The 24,918-nt window shown below is 51.3% G+C and overlaps 8 protein-coding genes across 8 annotated transcripts; 3 read left to right on the plus strand and 5 right to left on the minus strand.

The window, feature by feature from the left end:
* Positions 1 to 819: 819 nt before the first annotated feature.
* N7498_005048 (uncharacterized protein) lies at positions 820 to 2,085 on the minus strand (the record flags this gene model as incomplete). The annotated part of the gene is made up of 1 exon (XM_058452110.1): positions 820 to 2,085. One exon carries the CDS (start codon positions 2,083 to 2,085, stop codon positions 820 to 822), a length of 1,266 nt encoding a protein of 421 aa, XP_058308648.1.
* Positions 2,086 to 4,069: 1,984 nt separating this feature from the next.
* Positions 4,070 to 6,123, minus strand: N7498_005049 (uncharacterized protein; the record flags this gene model as incomplete). The annotated part of the gene is made up of 3 exons (XM_058452111.1): positions 4,070 to 5,752; positions 5,820 to 5,984; positions 6,037 to 6,123. The coding sequence occupies 3 exons, from the start codon at positions 6,121 to 6,123 to the stop codon at positions 4,070 to 4,072; spliced, it is 1,935 nt and encodes a 644-aa protein (XP_058308649.1).
* An 837-nt stretch (positions 6,124 to 6,960) lies between these two features.
* N7498_005050 (putative lipase) lies at positions 6,961 to 8,334 on the minus strand (the record flags this gene model as incomplete). The annotated part of the gene is made up of 1 exon (XM_058452112.1): positions 6,961 to 8,334. The coding sequence occupies one exon, from the start codon at positions 8,332 to 8,334 to the stop codon at positions 6,961 to 6,963; it is 1,374 nt and encodes a 457-aa protein (XP_058308650.1).
* Positions 8,335 to 11,324: 2,990 nt separating this feature from the next.
* N7498_005051 (putative hexokinase) lies at positions 11,325 to 12,950 on the plus strand (the record flags this gene model as incomplete). The annotated part of the gene is made up of 1 exon (XM_058452113.1): positions 11,325 to 12,950. One exon carries the CDS (start codon positions 11,325 to 11,327, stop codon positions 12,948 to 12,950), a length of 1,626 nt encoding a protein of 541 aa, XP_058308651.1.
* A 4,804-nt stretch (positions 12,951 to 17,754) lies between these two features.
* N7498_005052 (DUF2458 domain-containing protein) lies at positions 17,755 to 18,622 on the minus strand (the record flags this gene model as incomplete). Its single annotated transcript, XM_058452114.1, has 3 exons — positions 17,755 to 18,033; positions 18,082 to 18,121; positions 18,216 to 18,622. 3 exons carry the CDS (start codon positions 18,620 to 18,622, stop codon positions 17,755 to 17,757), a joined length of 726 nt encoding a protein of 241 aa, XP_058308652.1.
* A 330-nt stretch (positions 18,623 to 18,952) lies between these two features.
* Positions 18,953 to 19,892, plus strand: N7498_005053 (cytochrome c oxidase assembly protein COX14; the record flags this gene model as incomplete). Its single annotated transcript, XM_058452115.1, has 2 exons — positions 18,953 to 19,274; positions 19,405 to 19,892. The coding sequence occupies 2 exons, from the start codon at positions 18,953 to 18,955 to the stop codon at positions 19,890 to 19,892; spliced, it is 810 nt and encodes a 269-aa protein (XP_058308653.1).
* An 879-nt stretch (positions 19,893 to 20,771) lies between these two features.
* Positions 20,772 to 22,042, minus strand: N7498_005054 (3-deoxy-7-phosphoheptulonate synthase; the record flags this gene model as incomplete). The annotated part of the gene is made up of 3 exons (XM_058452116.1): positions 20,772 to 21,788; positions 21,865 to 21,920; positions 22,000 to 22,042. 3 exons carry the CDS (start codon positions 22,040 to 22,042, stop codon positions 20,772 to 20,774), a joined length of 1,116 nt encoding a protein of 371 aa, XP_058308654.1.
* A 1,045-nt stretch (positions 22,043 to 23,087) lies between these two features.
* N7498_005055 (uncharacterized protein) lies at positions 23,088 to 24,039 on the plus strand (the record flags this gene model as incomplete). The annotated part of the gene is made up of 2 exons (XM_058452117.1): positions 23,088 to 23,159; positions 23,254 to 24,039. 2 exons carry the CDS (start codon positions 23,088 to 23,090, stop codon positions 24,037 to 24,039), a joined length of 858 nt encoding a protein of 285 aa, XP_058308655.1.
* Between the last annotated feature and the right edge of the window lie 879 nt (positions 24,040 to 24,918).

Below are 24,918 nucleotides of genomic sequence, written 5' to 3' on the forward strand. Positions count from 1 at the left end.
TTTGAGGCCCGGCTTTGCGTCAGGTCGGTGGTTTGGGTCATGTTGGGGTTTTGGGGGAATGGTCGGGAGGGGAGGGTCGGCACCGGGGCGGAAAGACGGCGGTTATCGAGCTGATAGGCTATTGGGAATAGAGTTGCATTACATATGTGCGATGACGGCCCATCACCGTTTCAACGTTCTTCTGATTTTTGAGTCGGCGGTTCGGAACCGTGGGTCAGCCCTAACGGTTTTATGGAGATCATGGTGGGTTCCTGGCTGCATGACACGTCATATGGCCGGTTTTTCGGGTTGCCGAGACGTACCGTACAGAGACGACGCGGCCAAAGGACCGGGGTTTGTTGGTGTGCATCGCGCGTCTCATTTCCATGGCTAGGCATTCCAGGGCTATTTCTACCATTTCCGCGTTGCCGTGGTTCGTGGATTTGATGTTTTGCGCTCCTTTATCTGGTACTTCGAAGGTTCTACTTAGAGATAGTAGAGACACTAACGTCTTTGTCTAGGCTAGCCGTGCGCCCGCATATGCAGGTTGCCTTCAATTTTCAGAAATGGCTACCGGGCGCGAATATACTTTTTAATAATAGCGCACTCTTGATCTACATTGGAAGAAGAGGACAGGGGTTTGATACTTGGGAGTCTCTAAGGACCATTGCGTTTCTCCTTTCTCACCGAGTTTATTCCGGCCGTCATCGTGTTCTCGTCCTATCTCTACCGTATTCCATCTCAACCCGAGCCATACCCCTCGAGGGTCCAGCCCGGCATTGAGACATTACCGAAAGGAAATGATTTCCCTAAATAGGACACCTCCGAAAGGCAAACCGGTTATTCGGCTATGTAAGCCACCATCACATTACCTTTCTGCTCTCCCATATCAGCAAGCTGCTTCTTCTGAAACGCATCATTGGTCATAAGCCGGCGCTCTATCTCCACACTAACAGCATGCAGTCTCGGAGAAAGGGACTGCTTGTACGCATTGAGCGCACGAGGGACGATGTGCCCACTGACCACGATCTGTGCCCAGGCATGCACCCACTCCAGTCGGCCTTTGCCGTCGGGTCCACAGAAAGTCATGTAGGGTTCGCACCAGGGCTCATTCACTGTTAGTCGTGTAGTCCGGGGGACGGTAACTTCAATGTAGAGACGGCGGAGGGATGTGAATTCGTCCGCCATGCGTTGGCAGACGGCTTTCCAAGCGGCGTTGCTTTTGAGCTGCCATATTCTGTTGCTTTCTAGGTGTGTTCTGTTGTGGAATATGTGTTTGAGTTGCACGCGTTGGATGACGGCCTTTGCTTCTGGGCTGACTTTTTGCAGGAAGCGGCGGAGAGCTTTGGTCGTGTCGAAGGTGAAGCAGGTGTGTTTGTAGAGTTGGAGGATTGTTTCGTTGTAGATGCGTTTACAAGAAAACACAAGTCCCAGGGGCAGGCGTTCCTTGGAAGGCATGTGGTGTCTGTTCAATTGAGGGTACCTATGGGTCAGCCTGTACGGACTTGGGCATTTGCTTTGCTTGTTGCTTCTATCTCGCTCGATCAGCGCTCCAAAGTTTTCGAACACATAGTCGTAGATCTTCTGTCGGATCTCACCCGGGAGCAGTTGGAAGTGTGAAAAGGTAGAGAGGTCGAAGTCGCTGTTGCTGTCATGACCATATTCTTCACCTCTTTCCTCTTTTCCTTCACCTTGGAACAGAGCAATATCACCCGCGCGTAGTTGGAAGTGTGAAAAAGGCAGAAGATCGATTCCGTCGTCGCTGACGTGGCCATCTTCTTCATCTGCTTCTTCCTTTTCTTCTTTGAACAGTGCAATCTCACTATCCCTGGTATGCTCACTGGCCGAGCAGAGAAGCCATTCCCACCCGTCGGGGCTGGGGATTCCAAGTAGGCCGCAATCATGGGATGTCAGATGTAGGTGGGTGTTGGCAGCAGGATTCTTACTTATCGCTCCTTCACTGATGCACCTAGTACTCAGAGATATGAGTATTCCGGAATCTGATTCCATTTTGCCGAGTAATTCAAGTGTTTCCTGGTGGTTGGCTTCCTTGAGAATTCGACGAGGAATAGGGCTAAGGACTGAAGCCTCCGGCGATTCAGTCATTGCTCATGGCTTGGTAGTGGCGAGGTGGTAGGTGTTGGTGTGTGATTTTCCGCTGATATCCCAGTAAATACCTCTATTGAAAGAGACCGTGTCTGTAAGAGGCTGTGTTTGCTGATGTAGCTTCCTGGATGTTCGGCCTAAGTAGCAGGTGCCTGCTATTCTCAGATCTCACGGAAAGCTGGTATCAAGGAGGTAGAGGTAAAACAGGAGGTGTACGGAGATGCGTTGGAAAGTGAAGAGGGTGCTCAAGGTGAGAGAGAGATGATCAAAAGGTGAGACGAAAAGATGCGACGAAACGGGAGACAAAAGTTTCATGGAAACAAGTGGCCTGCGAAATTGTAAAATGATGAAGAAGGGCAACTACCAAGGAAATCGACAGGCGAATGGCTTATCTCCTGAATTGTTTAGTGTTGAGTTGCTTCAAGCTGTCCACTCCAATTGGTATAAATGTAGACCGAGGTTGATGAAATGGGATGATGGATAGGAGAGATGGCAGATTTTATGATAGAACGCGACTCATTCCGTTTACATCTCTCCATTATACTTGGCTCTCTCTTTGGATGGTAGTTTTGTAGTATAGCCTTGGAAGTGTTCTGTGGATGTGAACTCTTGAGACTCAGCGACAAGCTTACGACCAGCTTTGGAGAACCACAATATCCACAGCCCGCTCTTACAATCACACTAAATAAGTCCGAAATTATCAGTCGGACACGTACACACATCTCATTTCTAACCCGAAAAAAACGCACCAAACCAAAACAACCGAGTCTAGATCCCCCCACCCCACCGCCGATTTCCAAGCCGAACCCAAAACGAACACCAAGAACAACGCTGACGCGGCCACTCAAGTAGTCGTCAGCTCGCGCCACCGGTGTCATTAACACCCATGAGAAACAAGGGGTAGACATACGAATCGAGGAGAACTCATTGATACTTCCCATGTGCAGTTTAAGGCATTGTGATTTGACACAATGTATAACAAAGGCCTAGTATTGACGAGTCGCATGGATGAAGTAGGCCTCATCGAGCATACCTCGATCTGGGCTGTAGAATTACGCACTGCATTTACTCAGTTCAATTCACATTTCAACCACACAAAACCAAAATCCGGCAATTCTTTTATCACATGCACACATCAAAACAAACACATCTCATCTCCCTCGGCCGTAAGTTCCGAATCGGGAAACTGGGTTCGCTGATAACTTCAATCACCCCATCTACCTTACACCGTAAAACATCAAAATGTTATTTCAATCCCCTGACATTCACCAGTGACATGTCACAAATTCTTCAAACAAGATACCCGAGCACTCGGTCTGAGACGAACTTGCGACACCAGCTTCACAGATGAGTGAGGGCTTGGGCCCGAATGTGGAGTTTGATGCAGGAACACGAAGAGGTTACTCGGAGTAGTGGAGGTGGAACCTGAAACGGGTGAGGGGGGGGGGGTTAGGGGGGTATATTCCTCGAAAAGCAGTGTTAGGTTAGGAAAGAGCCTGAAGAGTACAGATCAGCATGCTCCTGGTTACATACATCCTTGCTCCTTGTTGGAGGCCGGTGTTTGAAGCAGTGAAGATCATGTATGAGGTTATGCAAGTATGTACATTGATTTGATTCGTTCAAATAAAGATGTCAGGTAGTGTTACACAGTAACGTAGAACCCACACACACGTCGACAGTGAGTGAGTTCCAGGGGAAAGAAAAAGCAGGCGAATGAATAAAGCCGGAAAAAAGAACGCCAGATGGGGTATGATATGCGTGGAGCGATCATGACCTGATTGTATATACCAATACCCTCTCAGCTCACAGCCGCCACCTTCTCTCGTGTCATGTGCAGAAATTGACATCAATGTCTGCGGTAATTTTCATTTCCATTTGTTCGCTTCGCCGGGAAGCGAACGGGTAGTGTGTAAATGGGAAATGCCGATGCAACGCTGCTAATCATGCAAAAAGGAAACAATAATGAAATGAAATAACCCGGGGATCACTCGGGTTGTTGGCGGAGGTGGATTTCTTCCACGGGTGCGCCCTCTTCGGAGGGGACGTGATGGTAGGAGCGTCTCTTGCGGTTTTGGAGCATGCGCCATACGCCGTAGAGGGCGCCACCAATGGAGCAGGTTGCCAAAATGAGGATGAGAATGCCGCCTACGCCGCGGATTACTTCGTAGGCTGTGTAGACGGCTTTGGCGACTTCTTTGGCGTCAGCGTAGGATGTGTGGGAGGGGTCCACTGTGTTGGAGCTGGTGTCGTCGGACATGCCCACGCCGTCCATGCTGTCGGCACTATCGGTGTCGGTGACGGTCTTGTCACCAAAGTCGGAGCCCTTGTTGACGGACACGATGATAGACGGGTCATCTGGGGTCGGACCCGACTCACCGAGGAAACCAACGGCCTTCCAGTTCTCAGGAATGCCGCTGCGTGTCACACGGGAAGTGCTCATGACTTTGCCGTTGACGCCAAGGGCCTCGGCACTGATCCAATCCATGTAGCCATCCACAATATACATAGTCTCAAAATCGGACTTGTTGGCGTGGCCGATCTTAACACGGGCACCACTGTCATAGGCCTGCGCGTAGAAGTTGTATCCGACGACGTCGGTCGCTCCGTTCCAGCTAACGTATATAATGGTGGTAATGTCCTCGTCGCTGGTACCGTAGACGGAGGCCACGACGTCCGGGGAAGTGGTGGGACGGCCAATAAAGTCGGACTTGTAGGCACGGTAGGTCGAATACCGGTCCGAGGCAAAGCGAGCAGTCATCAGGACGTCGCCGTTAGGGGCGTGCTCACTCTGGTAGCCGAACTCACTCCAGCCGGCGAAGATATTGCCGTTGGCGAGAGTCGAAACACTGCCACGGAGACGGGTCAGAGCGCTATCCGGACGGTTGATGCGGTTGATGACGCGGGCGGTCATGGCAACGGTGTCCACTTCGATGAACAGAGCGGACGAGATATTCTCGTCGTTGCCTCGCTCGTCGGAGGCGTTGTTCAGCAACGAGATCACATGGTGAGTACCGTTCGAGGAGACGAATTTTACATCGTGTTGCTTAGAGAAGGTAAAGTCCATATCGAAGTTACTCTCGATACCACCCAGGCGCCACATGATGCGGCCATCCTCGCCGGAGATACCATAGATCGTGTCAGTGAAGCGAAGGGAGATGAGATAGTCTCCGGCCTCGTTCTTGTCGACAGCGTTGATGTGGACATAGTCCCAGCCCGGGAAACCCTGGGGCGAGTCCCAGGCATGAAACATGTTAGATTCATGCAGGGGAATATGGTCGTAACTTTCCCACTGGACCAGGACCTCACTGGTCTCCATATCCACCTCCACAAAGCCACCGGAGATAATCCAGCTGCTCTCCGTCGGACGTCCGAAATCCTCCATGTTGATCTCTCGGGAGTGGTAGGTGCAGGCCACGGCCGTCTTGCCGCCGGGCAAGATGTTGAACTCGTGCATGTTAAAGTCGTGCATGTCATCCAGGACATTCACTTCATTCTCAACATGGTAGTGCGTGTTCATCATCACGCCCTTGCCCTTAAGCACCCCGTCGGTTTCCCAGTTCACGATCATCGACATGTGTGTACCCTTATCGGTGGCGAGGTCGTGAACCGGGCGGAAATCGAAGACGTTCTGGTTTTGCCAGGTTGGCGATCCGGCCCAGATAAGCATCTATCGCCAAGTTAGCACGCGACTCTTCTCCCACTCTCTCCTTTCTCCCCTCTCCGCGTGGTCTTACCCCATTGTCGTCGTAGATATACGGGCCGACCTGATATTGCTGGTACTTCTTGGTGGGCTGTTCAGGGCTGATTTGGCCGTACGGCGCAACGAACCAGTAACCGGGGTCGGCGCGTGCGCGGTCATGGTACTGGACGTCCCATTTCAAGGCTCGCACTTCGGGCAGCTGGATACGACTATCAGCGTCTCCACTGGGGAGTATCTCCGGGTGAACTGACCGTGACGAAGGACATCAAGTCAGCGTCAAGGCGCTGTGCAACGACATTATGCAGGGACGATAGTAGAAACAACGCGGAAAACAACATGATGGAAGGAGTGGCTGGGAAGACAGATCTTCCCAAGAGATGGAGGGGGGATAAGAGGGAGGGAAGGAGTAGAACACGAGGCCAGTCGCGGTGGAGAGGCCTCGGTGGAGTTGTCCCCTGAAGGGGAGAAGTGTCTTGGCAGTGGATCCTTGAATCTGGCATTATTTGAGGTGGCGCGGACTTCCTCCCCTCTCGTACTGGATCCGTATCTTTAGCCCAGTCGGGTTCTGATCGGGCTTTCGTCCCTCAGCTCAGTCTTTTCCTGACCCGCAATGCGCTCGGAGTCGGCCTTGGTTACCCCATGTGTCCCATTGCGCACGTCCGGGGCCACGCCGTACTTGAGCGGCGCACGCCGGGTCTTCCGGTTACCAAAAATCGACGCCTCAAACGAGGACCGTGATTAGTCGGATACGAACTGGATCCCAGGGGGCACCAGTCTTGGCATTTTGACTCTGTCGGGCTTAGCCATGGATGTGCGTCATGGATGTTTTCCCCCTGACTCGACCATCTCCACCGCTGAGATGACGATTGTCACAGAAAAATTCTTTTCCTTCTACCGCCGAAACGGCCCCGACACCGCACTTTCAGTCGATCTCTCCACTTATTCTCTTCTAGAACGTAGTGTCGGCATTTGATGTGGACTCTCTTCAAATCTTAAGTCTTCGGAGTCGATTGGTCCGGTGTTTTGTTTTTAAACTGCCATTTGGGTACACCTAGCACTCTTAACATCGTGTGTACTGTACATTACATATACACTCCAAAACGAAAAACAATCAGATCGTACAATGTCATGTTCATTCGTAATCAAACAAGGCTTAAATTGCAGAGTCCCGTGCGTCACGCCCCGCCTCCATGCGACGCGTACCCTGCGATGGGTGGCTCACGCGCGGCCTGCGGCTTGTAAGATACTAGCTCCGCCGCCGCAACGAGCAAAAGGCCCTCGGTACCGAATAAGTCCAGCAAGTCCAGCTCAGGCGCCAGAATCATTCCACACACTTGTCCTAGATTCAGGCGGGATATGTTGGCGGGCCCGTCATGCGTGATTGCATCGATTGCCAGTGCCCATGCGAGGGGGTTGTACAGGACTCCCTCGTGCGTATAAAAGGTCCCTCCGGGCTGGTCGGCACAGACGGTCTGGATGTGCGCGAGGGTGACGCCGACGTTGCGCATGTCGCCTAGAAGGGCCGATGCATCGGGGCCGGACATGGGTTCTACGATTTCGTCGAAGCTTGAGTAGATTACTGTTGTTGGGACGTAGGCTGAGTCGCCGTCGTCTGAGCGGAGGGTTGTGATGAAATTGGATTCCCAGGCCTGTTGGAGGATTGAGGGTGTGCAGGCTATGTATGTTAGGGCTGGGCAGATCGCTGCTTCGACGATTGTGCCGTGGAAGTCGGGGCTCATAGCGATGAAGTCTTGCAGTGCCGGTCGAGTTGATGGCCAGTATTTCAGGGCCCATTGGGTATTTAGTCCCCCCTGGGACCAGGAGATCAGCGCAACTGGTTTGCCGCAGAGGGATGAAATGTAGTTGATTGCGTAAGCCACGTATTCGGCGCTGACTTGTGCATCGTTGAGTGATGCCCGTGGCAGGTTCACCCATACAACGTCGGCGTCGGTGCTGTCTCCGAGCTTGCTGAAGGAATAGTACCAGGTTGTTCCCGAAGGAATGGCCGTGCCGGGAATCAAAACGACGGGGATCTTACCATTGCGCCCATGGCCGAAGGTCTCGGGGATGTGAATGGCCGATCGGAGTGTTTCCTCGGAAAGAGAGTACGGCGCATCTTCGCTGCTCTTGGGATATATATCGTCCTCGGGGGCCGGGTTCTGGTTATCGAGCGAGTTTAGCTCGCTGTCGGTGTACCCGTTCAGGAAAGATAGAATCTCCGGAGGGATAAGGCCCGCTGCGGTGATATCCCAGGCTATGTCCACGATGTTGGAGTATCCCTTCAAGCCATAACTGTGCTGGAGATCTGACAACGCTTCGTTCGGAGTGTTCGGAGTGAAGATGGATCCGACTTGCTGCAGCTGCGAGACGAGATTGGAGAGTGCATTCCGCTCACCCTGATCCCACTCACCCTGATCATTTGCCGCGCTGGAGAGAGTGTCGAGGAGATTCGTATCTGCGACAGAGGACGTTCGATGTTCCAGCGAACTGGCTAGCGACGGGGTTGCGCCATAGGCTAGGCCCACACTGATAATATGAATGGGTCTCATCGTGATACCCCAGATTGCGCGTATGCCGGGTCACGAACATGCGGGGAGGCATCACCCAAGGCTAAATAATGATGCAGGCCATTGATATGGAAGTGCCTCGGTTTCATATGTGCACTATCTGTTCTCGATTCTGGAGAATTGGGGGATCGGCAGACTTATACAGCCGGAAGAAGGAGATATTGCAAATATCCCTCAACACTATGATCTCCTAGTCCTTCTAAATATCCTCCGGAGTATTTCTGTAAACGCCTTTCTAGACATCTTTTGATTCCATTTTCCAAGGTATCTTTCTGAAAGTCTTTCAAAACTCCCAGACAGATAGTTATGACCATCTAATTAGGTCCACTTAGAATATGTTCTTGGTCCGGCTATAGGGGTCTAGTTACCCCGGACGGACAATGAGGTGGGGATCACGACTGATCGGGCCTATCAGAGGACCAGCTGCCTTCCATTTTCTTGTTCTCCTGGAGGTCAGTGCTAAACCGGCAATTGAATCAGCCTTCCCCCGCAGATCGTCGGGAATTTTCCGTAGGCCCAAGCGAAGCAGGGCCTGGAAGGATCAAATAGCGGCCAGACGACCAGGTGAGAAGTCTGGGCATCTTCTTGCACGGCTCTCGGGTGAAGTTCGCATGACTTTGTAATTATCTGACTCTTGGGATTAGATTTTGGTGTCCCTTCTACAGCCTGACTGCAGAACTTTTATTCTGCCGGTTCTATCTGACATCTTCCCCCAAATCATGTAGTATCCTGTACCATAGCCATCTTTTTCAATGACCTCAAAGCATCGGCTATACATAGATTCCACTAGCCTTTGTAGATACCATTCAGGAATAGAATCCTATGCCTGCCTAATAATGACGCGTAGCCTCGGTAGGTCGAGATCACTATAACCGTAATGCTTAGCAATCCAGCTTTTCATCCACGCCTAGACGTTTCAATAGGGTTAAGGTCAGGCGAATATAGCGGTCTAATCGCATTATTTTCCACTATTTTTCCCAGAAAATATGAGGCCCTTTTTAAGTGCCCGCAAAGCCACCCTAGACTGCTGAAGGACGGCTGTCGGATAATATTTTTCCTCAGGAGTTCGAATTACTGAGGGTATACGGTGGATTCTAGAAGTAATCCGCGACTCGTCAGTCCAAACAACCTTCTTCCAGTCTTTATAGGTCTAGTCAAGGTGTTCGTGAGCCCACTAGAGCCGCTTTTGGCGAGCGGCTGGTTTGTCATCAAGCGGTGGATTTTTCTGCGTTACGTTTCTTATAGCCGTGTTTTTGAAACTCACGTCGAAGCGTATCGCTATGAACAAGAAGCCTTAGATCACGCACAAGATCTTCCCAGATTTTTATGCCAATCTCAAAACCAGAGCGGATATACGCAATTGCGTTAGATATCTGGCACTCAGAAAGCCTATGCCTTCGACCTGATTTATGCTTTGGTGTAGCCTGTTGGCTAACTGCGTAGGTATGGTAAACCTGGCCTCATGATATATATAGGCGACGCGGAATTTCCATAATATGAGTAGCCATCCTCTCGATATTTTAGGAAGGCGGTCGGCAGGGCGGAAAAATGTGGGTCTCAATTACATAGTACATCTGCAGTCAGGCACAGAAGCAGCGTTGGGAATTGGCCCGGCGATCCTTGATCAGACATGGCAGGGCTGAGAATACAATGCCATGTGGGAGACGGTCCCCGCTTCATCGTTTCTTCAAGGGGCCGGGAATGTGTCAGAGACCCGAGTCCAGAGTCCAATCAGATTGTACACCTCCAGTTGCCATTCGAGGCCACTTGTCTTAGCACCACTCCCACCGGAGCACCCGCTTTATGGCCGATGATTTTCGGAAGAGGGAGCGTCACAAAGGTCGGCATCGGTGGCGGACCATTCCTTGGTAGGATCCGTAACGGTGCCTGGGACAGACACGGTCTCCTTCGGCAAGTGTCCGGGCTGATCGGGACATGACGGTGGCATAGGCAATGTTTCAATTCCCCGGATTGCCTCCACAGTCCACACACGGATACAACTACGGGGTACGATTGCACGTGGCTGATGTCATGCTGTCCACCCATTCTTGAGTCGATGAAGAGTTCACGGTGTTGATGATGCCGACATGGAAGCATTGCAGCATTGCATATTACAGCATCGTGCGATCGGGACGGGATGAATACTACACACTACGCATCACACACCACACACGGAAGAGGTCCGAAACATCGGCTGCAGATGCAACCGCTATCACATATACCCCGATCAGAGTGAGTACGGTGAATCCGACCGTCTAAGAAAAATGTTTCAGAAAAGATGCTACAGGTCTCCACGAGGTTATGTAGTCGGGCGGTTCCACACGAGTGTAACCGTCCCGGCCAGTTGGGCCCGCTACCACCGTTGCACTCAAGGGGGTCATCGAGTTATGTACAGCATACCACTCACGCGATGGAATGCTAGACTCGTTAATATCAACACACTGTTGATATCCAGCCCGAATCACGATTTCCCATCTTCAACTTTATCCCCGGTGACCGTGAAGTCGAATAGATCCTTTTAAATCGCGTAGAGTAATATAACGCGGCGTTACGCTGCTTGCCACCGGGGCCGCCGTGGGTGCAATACACGAGATTACGGTACGGTACACGCTACCCACATCTTGCATTGCGACACCGCAAGGGCTTCAAGTTGCACTCCGAGTGACACTGTCAACCAGGAATGGGCCAATGTTGATCCATGCTTCTCTCCCTTTTTCATGGCTCTCTCCTGTGGGGAGTTTTCACTGACACACCTTCTGCTACACCCCGATCCACCTCCAACACTACTCTCCGGAGTGTCACCCTCTCGATCTTTCGACCTTCGCACCCTTTAATAACCCACCCCGGTTTCCTCTTTAGTCTTATCTCTATGATTCCCCCGCGCAGTTAATTTTTTTCTCTCCCCGCCCCCCTGGACTGTTGTCGGCCTAATCACCCTCTCACTCCGACATCCCTTCGCCCTCACCCCGACCATGTCGGCGCCGCTGGTCAAAGTCTTGCACCGTCTGCAGGAGCTCTTCCAGAACATGGTGTCCGCCCTCGAGACCATGATTCTCTTCCCTTCTTTCTTCCGCGGCTTCTCGCACCGCCGACGCAAACCCTTCCTGGGCGCTCACTGGCGCCGCCGCTCTCTCGATGACTTCGCGGACGAGGTCGATACCCTCTTCTCGGCGCCGTTGTCGACCCCCAAGATGATCGATATGTCCAACAAGATCCGCGCTCAGATCCGCGATTGTCTTCAGAACAGCCCCTGTTGCATGCTGCCTTCCTACACCCACGCTCTGCCCTCTGGCTCCGAGAAGGGCACCTACCTCGCGCTCGATGTGGGAGGTTCTACATTCCGGGTCGCTCTGATTGAGTTGTCCGGACGTGATCAGGAAATGCGCATCGTGCGGGTGTCATCGTCCTATATCGATAACAAGGTCAAGTTGCTGGAGGGAACCCAATTCTTTGACTGGATGGCGGGTCATATTGATACCATGCTGAAGGATGTGGGCGCCGATTACGGACGCGGCAAGGAGCCGCTATCAATGGGTTTGTCTTGGTCGTTCCCCATCGACCAGACCTCGGTCAGCAGCGGGCTGGTGATTCACATGGGTAAAGGATTCCACTGCTCGAACGGCACCGTCGGACAGGAGCTGGGCCAGTTGCTCATTGATTCCTGCGAGAAGCGCAACCTGAACGTGGAAATGGCTGCTATTGTGAACGATAGCTCCGCTACTCTGCTCTCCCGCGCATACGTCGACCCCAAGACTCGCATGTCTTTGATTTTGGGAACCGGAACCAACATGGCAATTCACTTCCCCGTGCACGAGATCGGTCAGAGCAAGTTCGGTGTCCGCCCTGAGGACTGGTTCGAATATGCCAAGAACGTCGTCATCAACACCGAGATGAGTATGTTTGGAGGTGGCGTGCTGCCCATGACCCGCTGGGACGACATTCTGAACCGCACCCATCTGCGCCCCGACTACCAGCCGCTGGAATACATGATCACCGGTCGATACCTGGGCGAGATCGTGCGATTGATCATCGTGGAGGCCGTCGAGACCGCCGGTCTATTCAATGGCGAGCTGCCGCACTCCATGCGTGAGCCCTACTCCTTCGACACCAGCATCGTTGCCTTCCTCGAGGAAGACTCGTCCATCTCCCTCGCCTCTTCGGCCGCCCTTCTCCAAAAAGAGCACACCTTCCCCAGCTCCCCCTCCGTCGAAGACCTGCGTTTCCTCCGCCGCATCTGCCAAGTGACGTCCCGCCGCGCCGCAGCCTACTTGGCAACCGGCATCCACAGCATGTGGTGCCTCCGCAACGAAGTCGAGTTCCCGTCATCCACCACCGACCTCTTATCCAAGGAATCACCCGAAGTCACCGTCATCGAAAGCGACTCATCTGCCAAGAATGTCTCTATCGCCTGCGACGGCACCGTCATCAACAAGTACCCCGGCTTCCGCGATACCTGCCAGCGCTACCTCGACCAGCTATCCGCGCAAAGCCACCCCTCGTCAGTCTCCGCCATCCGCCTCGTTCCCGCGCACGAGTCCGCCATCCTCGGCGTCGCCGTCGCCGTTGCAGTGGCAGTAGCCGAGAAAGAGACGCGGTAGTCTCGGATCTGATGAGTGATGCACGAGCCACACGCGACTTTTCCTATTCTTGTGACATGTTTTTTTTCTCTTTCGCAAACTCCATCGGTTATTGGCGCATGATCCATGATTTCTTTTCTTGCATGGGCATCTCCAACCGGAGCTTACCTTACCAAAAGGCTTTTCTCCAACTCCTTTTTCTTTGCATTTACCAGGTGTTTTGATTTGCATGGGTCCAGATATGGCTTTTGTCTTGTTCCTTTCTTTTTTCTTCTCTTCTTTCCCACTGGTTGGACGGAGTCCGGTTTCCTGTTCTTCTCTATCCTCTATTCTCTATTCTCTAGTTTCAGTGGGGGCCAGCATATGTGGGACCGAGGGATCTGGATCTGGGGTTTTTCATGTTTCCCAGCTGGGATTGGGAATCCGTTTTGAAGGTTCATAGCAAGTAGTTCCTTAAGGGACATATACCGCGCAATCAGATAAACGTGGCTGCAACCAAGGGTCTAATCCATCTTTCCAGTTTAACCTTGCAAGACTTCTTGCGAAAGGTCAACCTGCTCAAAACTAACGGTAGCCAAAAACATACACAACCAACATAGAGCGGCTATAGTCATCGGGCCAACTAGACGTCACATCAAAAGTAGGCTGGCACTGCTTCTGTTGCTCTTCGTTCAGCTCGAAGCCACGAGCCTGACGACAGCAACCGCAAAACTTGGTACAATGGCCGTGCCCGCGAAGCCGTAAGGCACTGCGTGGCTTCTGACAGCATCCACAAGCTCGGCTGCAGCAACCTCCTCTATTCGCACAGTCCTCATTTAGGTATCGACCTAGATACCACTGAGGGGTTTTCTTGCGAAATGAATAGGCCCGCGCTAAGGGCGAACTAGTGTAGCGGGAATCATTAGCATAGATTAGTCTCTCTATGCTCCAGTAATCTTGATCGAGAGTCTTCAACTCTTTATGCCATTCATCCAGCGTATGCCGCGGGTGCTCCTTAGATTGACAACATTGTTCTATCAGGAAAGATTCTCGCTGAACAATCTCGCAGCGGCGAATTTCGAGCTCGATCATTTTTTGTATCCAGGGACGAGAAGTTGAAGCAGGAATATGCAAAACGCTGCATTGATATGCCCGAAGAAGTTGTACTGCCTTCCACCATCTTAAGTTTGAATTTGATGACCGATTCGCTTTATTTTCCAATGCATACTCAAGGTAGGTGAGAGGTCTCTGGAGTTTCAGGACAGCTTTTTCAGACAGGCGGCCCATGATTATTTTGATTGATGGGTAGGGTTCAAGGCAAAGTGTAGCAAATAAAAAGAAGTGGACTTGGAATAAAAACAATAACAATAAGTTGATTCGAGTGGGTTCAAGACGCTTTAATTATAATCGAGGTTTGTAAAAATGATATCATTATCTATCATCGACATTTTCACCAAAATAGCACTTTACGGCTAGTGGGAAAGATTATACTAGCTCGGCTGCGGAGACCAGAACCAGAACGTAGGTTCGTCATATTGTAGTAACCGGTGAATTTGCCATTTGCAATGAAACAAGGGAAGAAATAATGAGAAAAACCAAGCGGCAAGTCCGAAAGGCCTGCAAGAAAGAAGGACAGGCTTCTCGTCGCGACGATGGGTAACAAAGGAGTGAGAGAGCAAGATGAACCAAGAAATTATCGAGAACAAAAGGTCACTGGTCTAAAACGCGAATGAATACCGCGAAGGATAATGAGATGATATGATATTTTGGCAATGGCTTTGCTCAGGTTTTATATCGTGTGATTTTACGCCCTCGACAGTGGGTATGATTAACCGCCCTTCCAATTAGCCCGATGAAAGTCACCATAGAGTTTGGCAGTTGTAGAACAGGTAAGTAATTGAAGGGTCCTTGTGAATGTAAACATGTTCTTGTTGTACACATTTTACGCTCATAAATCTTGAATCCGGTGTCAAATTCAGCAACATGAAACTGGAAGAGCTAACGAGCACTTTAAATTAGAGTTATGAATTGCCCATCTCGTGACCTTCGTGCCCTGCTTCTAAGCTGGTGGAGGCTTCGTCGGTATGAGGGGGCGCTATTCATAATATCGCAACCTCATTCAAGCGTTGAATATTTGCAGATCCATGGAGGACTCAGGTACCTAGGTATGAGGCTGAACGATAGTGGGAAGATGCTGCATATAAGAAGACTTCGAAGTCTCTTTATGTCAAAGTCAGACAGCATTGATCATGAATGGTCCTTGTGATAAGGTATGATATGTAGAACACTTAGCTCTAGAATACCTTAGGGTATACCCAAGGCCAGAAGTGAGGCCAGAAGTGAGGACACCACGCTATACACTCAGCAGGACACCATATAGGAAGTGGAAAGAGACAGTCAACTGTAAGTTTAGTAGGATCCCAAGAGGGATCGGCTGTCTGTTATAGCCCAGTATTGCCTATAAGGCCTACTTAGGTACAGTATATCTATAGGCCGAGGTCAATGCACGTCGCTTCGGGGATAAAGGATTCATACTTACGGTTATAAACACCCGCCACCACTGCATTGCACCCCAAGCAACCAAAAAAAACACCGCCAGAAGAGCCACCACTCCGATGAGCATACCCAAAAACTGGCTGATGGTGGTACCTAGCCCGAACGCCATCTCCAAGGAGGAGAGCGGAGAGCGTAACTCGGCGGAGGCGGAAGAGGACGGCGTAGCCGCCAGAGGAGTAAAAGTAGTAGAGTCTATAAAATCACCACTACGAATCCTACACTGGACACACCATACACCACACACCATACACCACACACCACACGCCGCCTATAGAGAAGGCTCTCAGTTGGGGTTGTTCTAGGCGGGATGAGTCCTAAGAGGACTACAAATACACGGTGCCTATTAGTAACACTCCAGTAGAGAGACCCGTTCAGGGACCTTACACATTAGGGTCTCTAGAAGGAGGTTGAGAAATTATATTCACAACAGAAGGATTGACCGGGAGGTATCTAAAGGTTTAAGTCAACATACGTACATCATTTCAGGGGTAAAAGGATTCATACTTACGGGTTATAAACACTCGCCACCACTGCATAGCCTCCCAACACACCACAAACAACACACCCAAAAAAGCCATAACTCTAATGAGTATACGCACAAACTAGCCGATAGTGGTACCTAGCCCGAACGCCATCTCTAAGGAGGAGAGCGGAGAGCGTAAATCGGCGGACGGCGCGGAGGAGGCGGCGGACTACCATCCTCGGTCTCAATAACGAGACCTGAATAGTAAGCAGCAAACTCGCCTACACCCTTAGAAGTTTTTATAGGGATAGTATCAGCTATGCTCTCTACTGATATCGCTATGAAACCCTTATATTAGCTATATACTTTTAATTTTCTGAAGGCAAATGACACCTCATCGTATCTATATTAGACGCGGGACTTTACGGTGCCCGTTAATGGTATTTATCGGTATTCTACTATTGCACTATCTATTTATGTTATTTCCCTTCCTATACTCTATTTATTTTCCTCTCGCTCACGCTCCTATTATTTACTCCTCTTCAAGTCATGTAAGCATAGCTTCTACTAGTATTGCTCCTCTATCGGCTACGTCGTCCTCTTTAGCCTCCGCTATTTTGCACGTACCTATCTTATCCTTAGAGATTGCGTTTGGGCCTAGAATAACCATTGGCTAGGTTCTTAGTGTGGTTATTAGAGTTGTGTTTGTTTTAGTGGTGGTGTAGGGTGTTATGTAGTGGTGGTGGGTCTAGATATTTCCCTTCCTATACTCTCTTTATATCAAAGTTAGATAGCATGGATCGTAAGGGGTCCTTATATTTAGGTATTATATAAAACACTTAAGCTCTAGAGTACCTTACTATATACCCAAAGCTAGAAGTGAGGCCAGAAGTGAGTACACAAGTGAGGACGCCACACTATATACTTAGTAGGACATCACTTATGCATAAGAAGTAGGAAGAGACACTCAACCATAAGTTGAGTAGGAACCCAATAGGGATTAGCTATCTACTATGGCCCAGTTTTATCCACACGGCCTACTTAGGCATATCTATAGGCTGAGGTCAATATACATCGTTTCAGGGATAAAAGGGTTTATGCTATTCGGTCTCTTGTTCCCGGTTATTTTGTGAGGGTTTTGCTAACAATATGCAAATTTTAGTGGATTGAGTATTTGGGATGAGGATGAGGATGTTATATAAAGAGAGGGTGTTTCGTGTTTTTTGTATTGGTTGATATTGCCGAATTGTATTTATCTTAGAATAGATCGGCCTGGGTTAATAAATATTCCCTGCAACGACTTCTCTCGTAGATTTACATTGGGTTCCATTGCCATCTGATTAGTTGTGGATAGACCGAGACCATCCATCGTGGCGGCCTGTAAATCGGGACCGAAACCATGGCGACATTGTTTAGTGGTACAGCCGGTCCGAGAAGGTATTTAAGTAGGCCCAATTAGACGGTCATAACTAACTGTCCGGGAGGTTTGAAAAAAACGTATACAAGGTACCTCGGAAAATGGAACCAAAAGATGTCTAGAAAGACGTTCATAAAAATTTCTAGGAGGAGATTTAGAAGGACCAAGAGAATAAAGCATTGAGGCCGATTTGCAATATCTCCTTGGTCCGGCTGTACATATCATATCCTCAGATGCTTCAAAGGCGCCATTGCTCATTTATCAGGTAGAGGAGACTGGAGGCGAGGGTGATAGTCCCCAAGTATCTGGGGGTGTCTCGTCGACTTAAATGTGACCGGAATGGCAGGATGAGAAGAATGGCCTTGCATAAGGTATTGTAGACAGTTCTTTAGCACCATTTCCGTAGCCCTTCACTCCTTGCAAAGATCCTGAAGTAGCTCCAACATGCGCCGTTGAAAAGATGCCAGCTCATCCTTGGCCACTTTTGCTGAACCTTCAGGTTCCTTGTCCTGTGAGGGTACTCTGATAGAACCTGGCGCTGACGGCTCTTGGATGAGGCTTTTTTGGATGACGAAGAAGGGGATTTGGAGTCCGCGCAACTCAGCCGTCATGGCATCCGCCATCTGGGCGGAAGCTCTGTAGACCTTTGCGTCATAGTTTGCAAGTTCTTCTTTGTCCTCCACCGTGTTCTGGATTGCGTTAGTCAAGGCCCGAAATTAATCATTGGAGATACATACTGATATCTCTTTTGAGTCAACGGGTGCACCGATGGAACGTCTGGAGGTAACAGATTGAGTCAGTTTCTCGTCAATGGATATAGCTGCAGAAAGCTTTGCTCTGGAGAAACAGAGCAGAAAGCAGAGACACATACAAAACAGCATCTAGCTCTTTCTTCTTGTCCCCGCGGGCTGCTTGTTTCTCGAGCAGTGTCTCACGACCCTTCCACCACTGCTGCTCATGGCTGTGTTGGCTTCTAATCAGACCACGGATTCGAAGTTGCGTTTCCTCGTTTTGACCGACGATACGCATTACATAGCGTAGTGCGGCAGGCCAGGTGGTGATAGTTGATGGGTCGATGGTTGGCGTGCCTGTGCTCGACCTCGGTGGGTTGGAATGTGGCCTCTCTGATGGACGGAATTCACTTTGTTGTCGATGTGGCACCGGAGGGGCCTCTCTCCGAGGTATTGATGTATTCTGAGAGCTGTTTAGCGATCCCAAGCTGGATAGCGTCTGCAGGACCGAGTTAAGGTCGGAGGAGTTGTAGGGGTGATCCGTCATGATTAGATGAAAGAAATTAGATGTCTATAAATAAAGCAAGAGAAAAAAAAGATGGGAATATAAAGATCGAAAGCAGAAGACAACAGTCGTGTCTGGAGCAGGTTGTCTCCGCAGCAGCGTCACTAGGTGAAGCTGTTGAATGTCTTGGCGCCATCTCCGGCCGCTGAAAATTTACCTTCCCACTTGCAAACCCCGGTTTCTACCATCGCGACCACGAGCAACCTCGACAATCCCAATTGACCGCCGGGCATCAGTCCAGGCCTACCGATCGGTCTCGCAATACAGGAATCTTCTGCCCTCCCAGAACCCGCGAAACCCCCTCTCGCGACGATGTCCCGATCCGCCGCGGACGCTACGCGGTTCACGGCCACGGGCCCCTACGCCAGCTCCAAGCCCAATGGCGCGCCCTACGAACTCCCCAACTTCATGAAGCCCCAGGCTAGCACGGGTCCGTCGCAGCCTAAGGCGCCGCAGACCGGCCCCGATGGCAAGCCGGAGACTCCTAAGCAGAAGGTGGAACGATTGCGGGCACAGGCTCGGGCGGCACGGATGGCGCAGTCGTCATCGGGCATGGATCGCTGGATTGAAGCTGGACGACGGGTGGCCAACAGGGCACACAAGGGGATGGTGTATTCGCTGATTATTGCGTCGGGTATGTGCCTTGTCCTTGTTTCGTATCTGATGATCCCAACCCCAGATCTGGGTAGAGCAAGAACGGCCCTTGCCCTGGGTTCTACAGCATGTTTTGGGATTGCTGGATACTAACGAATACTCTGGAATAGGTGTCTGCGGTGTCCTTACAGCTTACTCGATGGTCTCGCTGACCCTCTACAACCGCCGCCAACGCACCCTGTGGATCGAAAGGGAAACCGAGAAATTGAACCAGGCCCGCATCGCGCAGGCCAACGGCACCGCTACCGCCGAACAGCTGGAGCTGGTTAAGCAGGAAGAGATTGAGGAGATCTTCAAGCGGAAGAAGGCGGAGGAGAAGGCACAAAGGCCGTGGGCCAAGGCGAAGCGATTCCTGTTCGAGAAAATGAATCCCGAGGATGCCGGTACAACCGCTACGTTGGCTTCCGCCGCATCGACATCAGTGGCCGGTGCCCAGCCCAGCGTTGTGGATGCCGTCAAGGCGAAGCAGGCCTTCGATGCTGCTGCTGCTAAGACCGGGAGCCCGATGCCTGGGCAGTTGGATGTGATGGCCGAGAATGCGGAGCGTGCTGCGAAGGAGACGACGCGCAGCTGGACCAGCTGGTTGACGGGGCGGTAGACGAGGTCTTCTTTTCGCTTGCGACGAATTCGCCTGCGACAAAAGATCAGAATCTGGGACAATGATGCCACCCACCCCATCTTCTCTCCAGCATCCTGCAGGCGTCCTAATCGTCGGGTGCGTCCAGTCCCAGACCCAATTCCCGCCTATGAAGTGTGACATTTTTCTTGCATGGCATGTTGCGGTCTCTCCACAGCTTGCCTCCATCGTGACAGGGGTTTTCCGGCGTTGCATCTTCCTCCAATTCTTTCCTTTCCGGACTGTGTTTCTACCTGATTAGTGGTTGTGTTGATCCAAGTCCTAGGGGGCATGTATATTGTGTACAGTACATAGAAAGTCTGCTCCTTTCTCCCACTATCCATAACCCTCCCTTGAACCAGCCTAGGCAGTCTTAGGCAGTTACTTAGTCTCCACTAGAGCATAGCCCAGCCATTCATCAATGTGAAAAGCTCAGCCAATGGGTAAAAAAAAGGAAAAAACGCCTCCGATCAGGTCCACTCGACACTAGCGGCCCCATGCCGATTCGGGTTCCGGCAGAGCGCGCTTTCCCACGGCTATATCAAACCTTGTCCTTTCCCCCTCCTTGGCCCCTGCACCACAGTGGGGCAAGGAAATAAAGATTTGGTAGATCCTGTGGACACTTTGAATCAAGAGGGAGCTGTCAAATTGAAATTCTGGACTTTTGAAGTGGGTCCCTAGAGTTCAAACCCGGGGAAAGCTATAGAAAGTCCGACCCTGACAACACAAAGGGAAAAGCCATGTTCACATTAACATAAAACAGGAAAACGCTTCAATTTTCGAATGGTGGCTTGGAAATACTAGGTATCTATATCAGACCCACTCAAGGAAGCAGGTGATCAAAAATTCACGGTCACCATTTTAGTTCGAGCCGTTGGTGCCGTTAGACTTGGCCTTCAGAGCGGCGCGGCGGGCGCGCACACCATCAGCGAGGTCGTTCAAGGTGTCGACGGTCATTTCCCAGTTGATGCAAGCGTCGGTGATACTGACACCGCGCAGGAGGTGGGAGGGACCCTCCGGGGGAACCTTCTGGTTACCCTCGAAGATGTTGGACTCGATCATGACACCGATGATGGCAGTCTCACCCTCGCGAAGCTGGTCAGAGACCTCCTTGGCGACGATAGGCTGGTTGAGGTGGTTCTTCTTCGAGTTACCGTGGGAGCAGTCGACCATAAGGACTTCGCGCTGCTTCTTGGCGCGCAGAGCCTCGCGGGCAATGCGGACGTTCTCACGGTCGTAGTTGGTGCCCCTGTTGCCGCCGCGAAGGATGACGAAGCCGTGCTCGTTGCCGGAAGTCTTGGTGATGGCGGCGAGACCCTGCTTGGTGACACCGAGGAAGCGGTGGGGGTGGGAAGCGGCGCCGATGGCGTCGACGGCGACGGTCAGATTGCCGTCGGTGCCATTCTTGTAGCCGATGGGGAAGGACAGGCCGGAGGCCAGCTCGCGGTGAAGTTGGGACTCGGTGGTGCGGGCACCGATGGCACCCAGGGAGATCAGGTCGGCGAGGAACTGGGGGGAGATGGTGTCGAGCATCTCGCTGGCGATGGGGAGGCCGATGCTGGTCAGGTCGACGTACAGTTTGCGCGAAACGCGCAGACCCTTGTTGATGTTGTAGGACTCGTCGATGTCGGGGTCGTTGATCAGACCCTTCCAGCCGACGGTGGTACGGGGCTTCTCGAGGTAGGCACGCATGATGATGCACAGGTCCTTGGACAGCTTGTCGGAGACCTCCTTCAGGCGACGAGCGTACTCGAGAGCAGTGTCGGGGTCGTGGATGGAGCAGGGCCCGACCATGACCAGCAGACGGTCATCGCGCTGCTCGATAATCTCGACGGCCTCATTGCGGCCCCGGCGAACGGACTCAATGGCGCGATCGGGCTGTTTATGGAGGGTTCGTCAGTTTTTGCTTTTGCTTTTGTGAAGGCGGGGTGAATAGAAGGAAAAAATGACTCACCGCGGGGATCTCAGTCTGCAGGAACTGGGGAGACAGCAAAGGGTCGTAGCCGAGGACTATTCGTAGAGAAAAAGCACTGTCAGTAACATAGCCGGAATTGACTCTCTAGCGAAAAAGTAAGATGGTCAATCGTACCACGAGTGTCCTCGTTGACTTCGGTGGTCTTGATGAGAGGCATGGCGCTCGATGATCAAATCAAGATCAGGTACAGGAACTGTCACAAATGAGAATGCTACCCAGAGAGACACAATCCAAGATTGATCCAGGAAAGCCGAAATTGCAGGAGCACTTACAGAAGAAGAATATCGCACGGAAGGCAAAGTGTGGATTCGAAGTAAAAAAGCCGACGGCATAAAAAAGTGGGCCGGCGATTCACACCCGTTTATAAGTCTCCTTCACCTCCGACAGGGATGCTTCTCTGATCTGTCACTTTCTTTTAGACTTCCATCTGACTGGACTATTCCGATCCAGATGCCTCCCTCGCTCCGAAGCAATAGACCGATGCGCGTGAATCTAGCGGTGGAGGGAACCCGCCACCCAATTGCCGTTCCACCAGCAGGCACTTTTCCTGCGGAAGACCCATCTTCAGCCCGCCGTGCTACCGTGAGACCGGCATGAGAGCTGAAATCATGTCTTGCGGAATCCGAGTACAGCTACCTATGACCCGTGTGAAGGGCACTGGGCACTCGCATTGTGATTGATGTCTGTACTAGACATGCACGTTACGAGCAAACACGGGTCTCGAGTGGCACTGTACTCAGACCTCCGGTACTCCGTATACCAAGGTGCATCAATTCGGAAGAACCTAAAGTACCAGAGGTACCTGAATAAGGTACCTTAATTCGGCATCTGGACACGTAACTACTGTAGGGTAGGCATCGGGGACGTTGCCAGGTGTGCCATTGGGCGATTCTTAGTGGTAGATGCAATTGATCAGCGTATATAGGGGCCAGGCGAGTGGCTGGGCCAATTGACGAGCCAAGAAGGCACATCAACCTCAAAAGAGCTAAACGCCGAAATTAAACGATCGTGTGCCGAGTCCAATCGCGGTGGAGCAGGCTCCGCTCGGGCTGTCGCGATGACGGCTACTACCGAGTGCAGCTCTTGCTCCACTCTCGCATTCTCCTTGCTTCCCCGGGATTCATGCATTGTGAGTCCGGGGGCTGTTGCTGTTGCTGTTGCCGTGTCTACTGGAGGTCGATCTGTGTCTGCCTACGTCCATCATGCTAGGCTCGTCGCTCAAGCGTTCCCGAGAGGATGACTCCGAGGATGAGCTCTTTGCTCATGAGCCCAAGGTACGCATGTCTTTCACTTAGAACGTCACGTTCTGCAGCGTACACGCTGCCGCGGCTCTTTCGCGTTGAACACTGCTAAATTACCCTCATTCAGTCTCTGAAGTACGGTTCCTCCTGGCAAACGGTCCCAGGGGCGGTCCCAGAGTCCGCGACGGACCTCGATCAAACCCTTCGCTTTCGCGCCTCGGCGCTCACGCCTGTCGACTCGTCGGACGATGAAGACAATCTTGACGAACCCAGCATGGGAAACTCCGCGAGCCCGACCAAATCGACGCAGGGCCACCGACCCCTGGCCCTCCAGCTGAGCCCCAGCTCCGCCGTGAAGCATCTTTCAGCGTTGGCTGGCGGAGATCAACTGTCGCCCTGGCTGGTGAGTGCGCACCGGCTACACAGCGCCCAGCCCTCTCCAATTCCCCACGGAATGGTCAACCACTCGCTCAATCTCTGCCCCACGCCCTCGCCCCTGTCGACTCCGGTCTATTTTCCTGCGCACCAGGCCGTCACAAACCAGCCCCAGCCAGACATCAACATGATGGAGGACGTGTCATTCCACAAAGAAGGTCAGCCTTTCATGTATCCGGTCCGGCCCCCCAGCCCGGTCAGCGATGATGACGCGACAATGGCCAGCGGGCCCAAGACTCCGACCGATGAGATGGACATGGCATACTCTCAGCAGACATCACCGGTGTACGGGTTCAGGCCCAGCACCCCACCAGCGACTCAATACTCGCAGCAAACAGTGGATGACCTAATCAAGCAAGCTGCCAATTTCACTCCTCCTCAGCGGAGAAGACCTGCTCTCGTCATGGGCTATCGTGCTGATTGCGAGAAGTGTCGGTGCCAGGTCCCTGGCCATTACAGCCACATTCTTCGCACTTGATCGGACGTCCCCTTAAAACGATCGACAAATATCCCACGGCCCTTTTGCTTTTATGTATCATACCATTTTGCTTCTATTTACCGGTTCTCTTTACGGCAATGAGAACCCACCAGATGTTTCTTCATCTACCAGCTCACAATTCCCCCGGCTGGCGTTCGGTTCGAGATGGATCACTTCGACGGAATGGAGTTTTATGGATTTCAATTTCTTCCTTCTAGATTTTTTCACCGTGTATATGGGAACAGCGATTATCAATACCAAGTCTAGTTCGTATCATGGTCTTCTACTTCAATAGCTAGTTCCGAGACCTCAAATAAACCAATACATTGACCTTCGTGGCAGTCCCATATATGAATCAATGCCAAACACCATTGCTTTACCTAGTATGCTTATTGCTTCACGGTATATACTTTGAGCCTCCTGCTTATCTAGCACTTCTACTCATAACTACACCTTCATGTTCTCGAAATGCTCTTTGTCTGCCCTTTCCCTTCTGCCTCTTTCAAAGTATCTTTTCTTATCCCATAAAAAGACGTTTTCATATCCCATAAAAAAACGTTTTCTTATCCCATAAAAAGATGTTTTCATATCCTATAAAAAGACATTTTCTTATCCCATAAAAAGACGTTTTCTTAAGGTACATTTTCCTCTTTATTGGACTCTTGATTTCTCTTTATTCCTCAAATTTACATCTTCTCTCGCCCACTACACTATCTAGGTAACCATATTATTATGGAGCTCATCCCATAACATCCTCGCACCTCTACCTCATAATAATAAGGAGTTTACACTAAGGCATATTTTTCTTTTTGTCTTACTCTTCCCTGTTCCAAATTCCCTCCTCTGATCTCCTTGAACTTATCTATCTTCCTTCCACTC

Source organism: Penicillium cinerascens (genome assembly GCF_028974065.1).
Source record: "Penicillium cinerascens strain IBT 15544 chromosome Unknown contig_5_segment0_segment0, whole genome shotgun sequence".
Taxonomy (NCBI): Eukaryota; Fungi; Ascomycota; class Eurotiomycetes; order Eurotiales; family Aspergillaceae; genus Penicillium; species Penicillium cinerascens.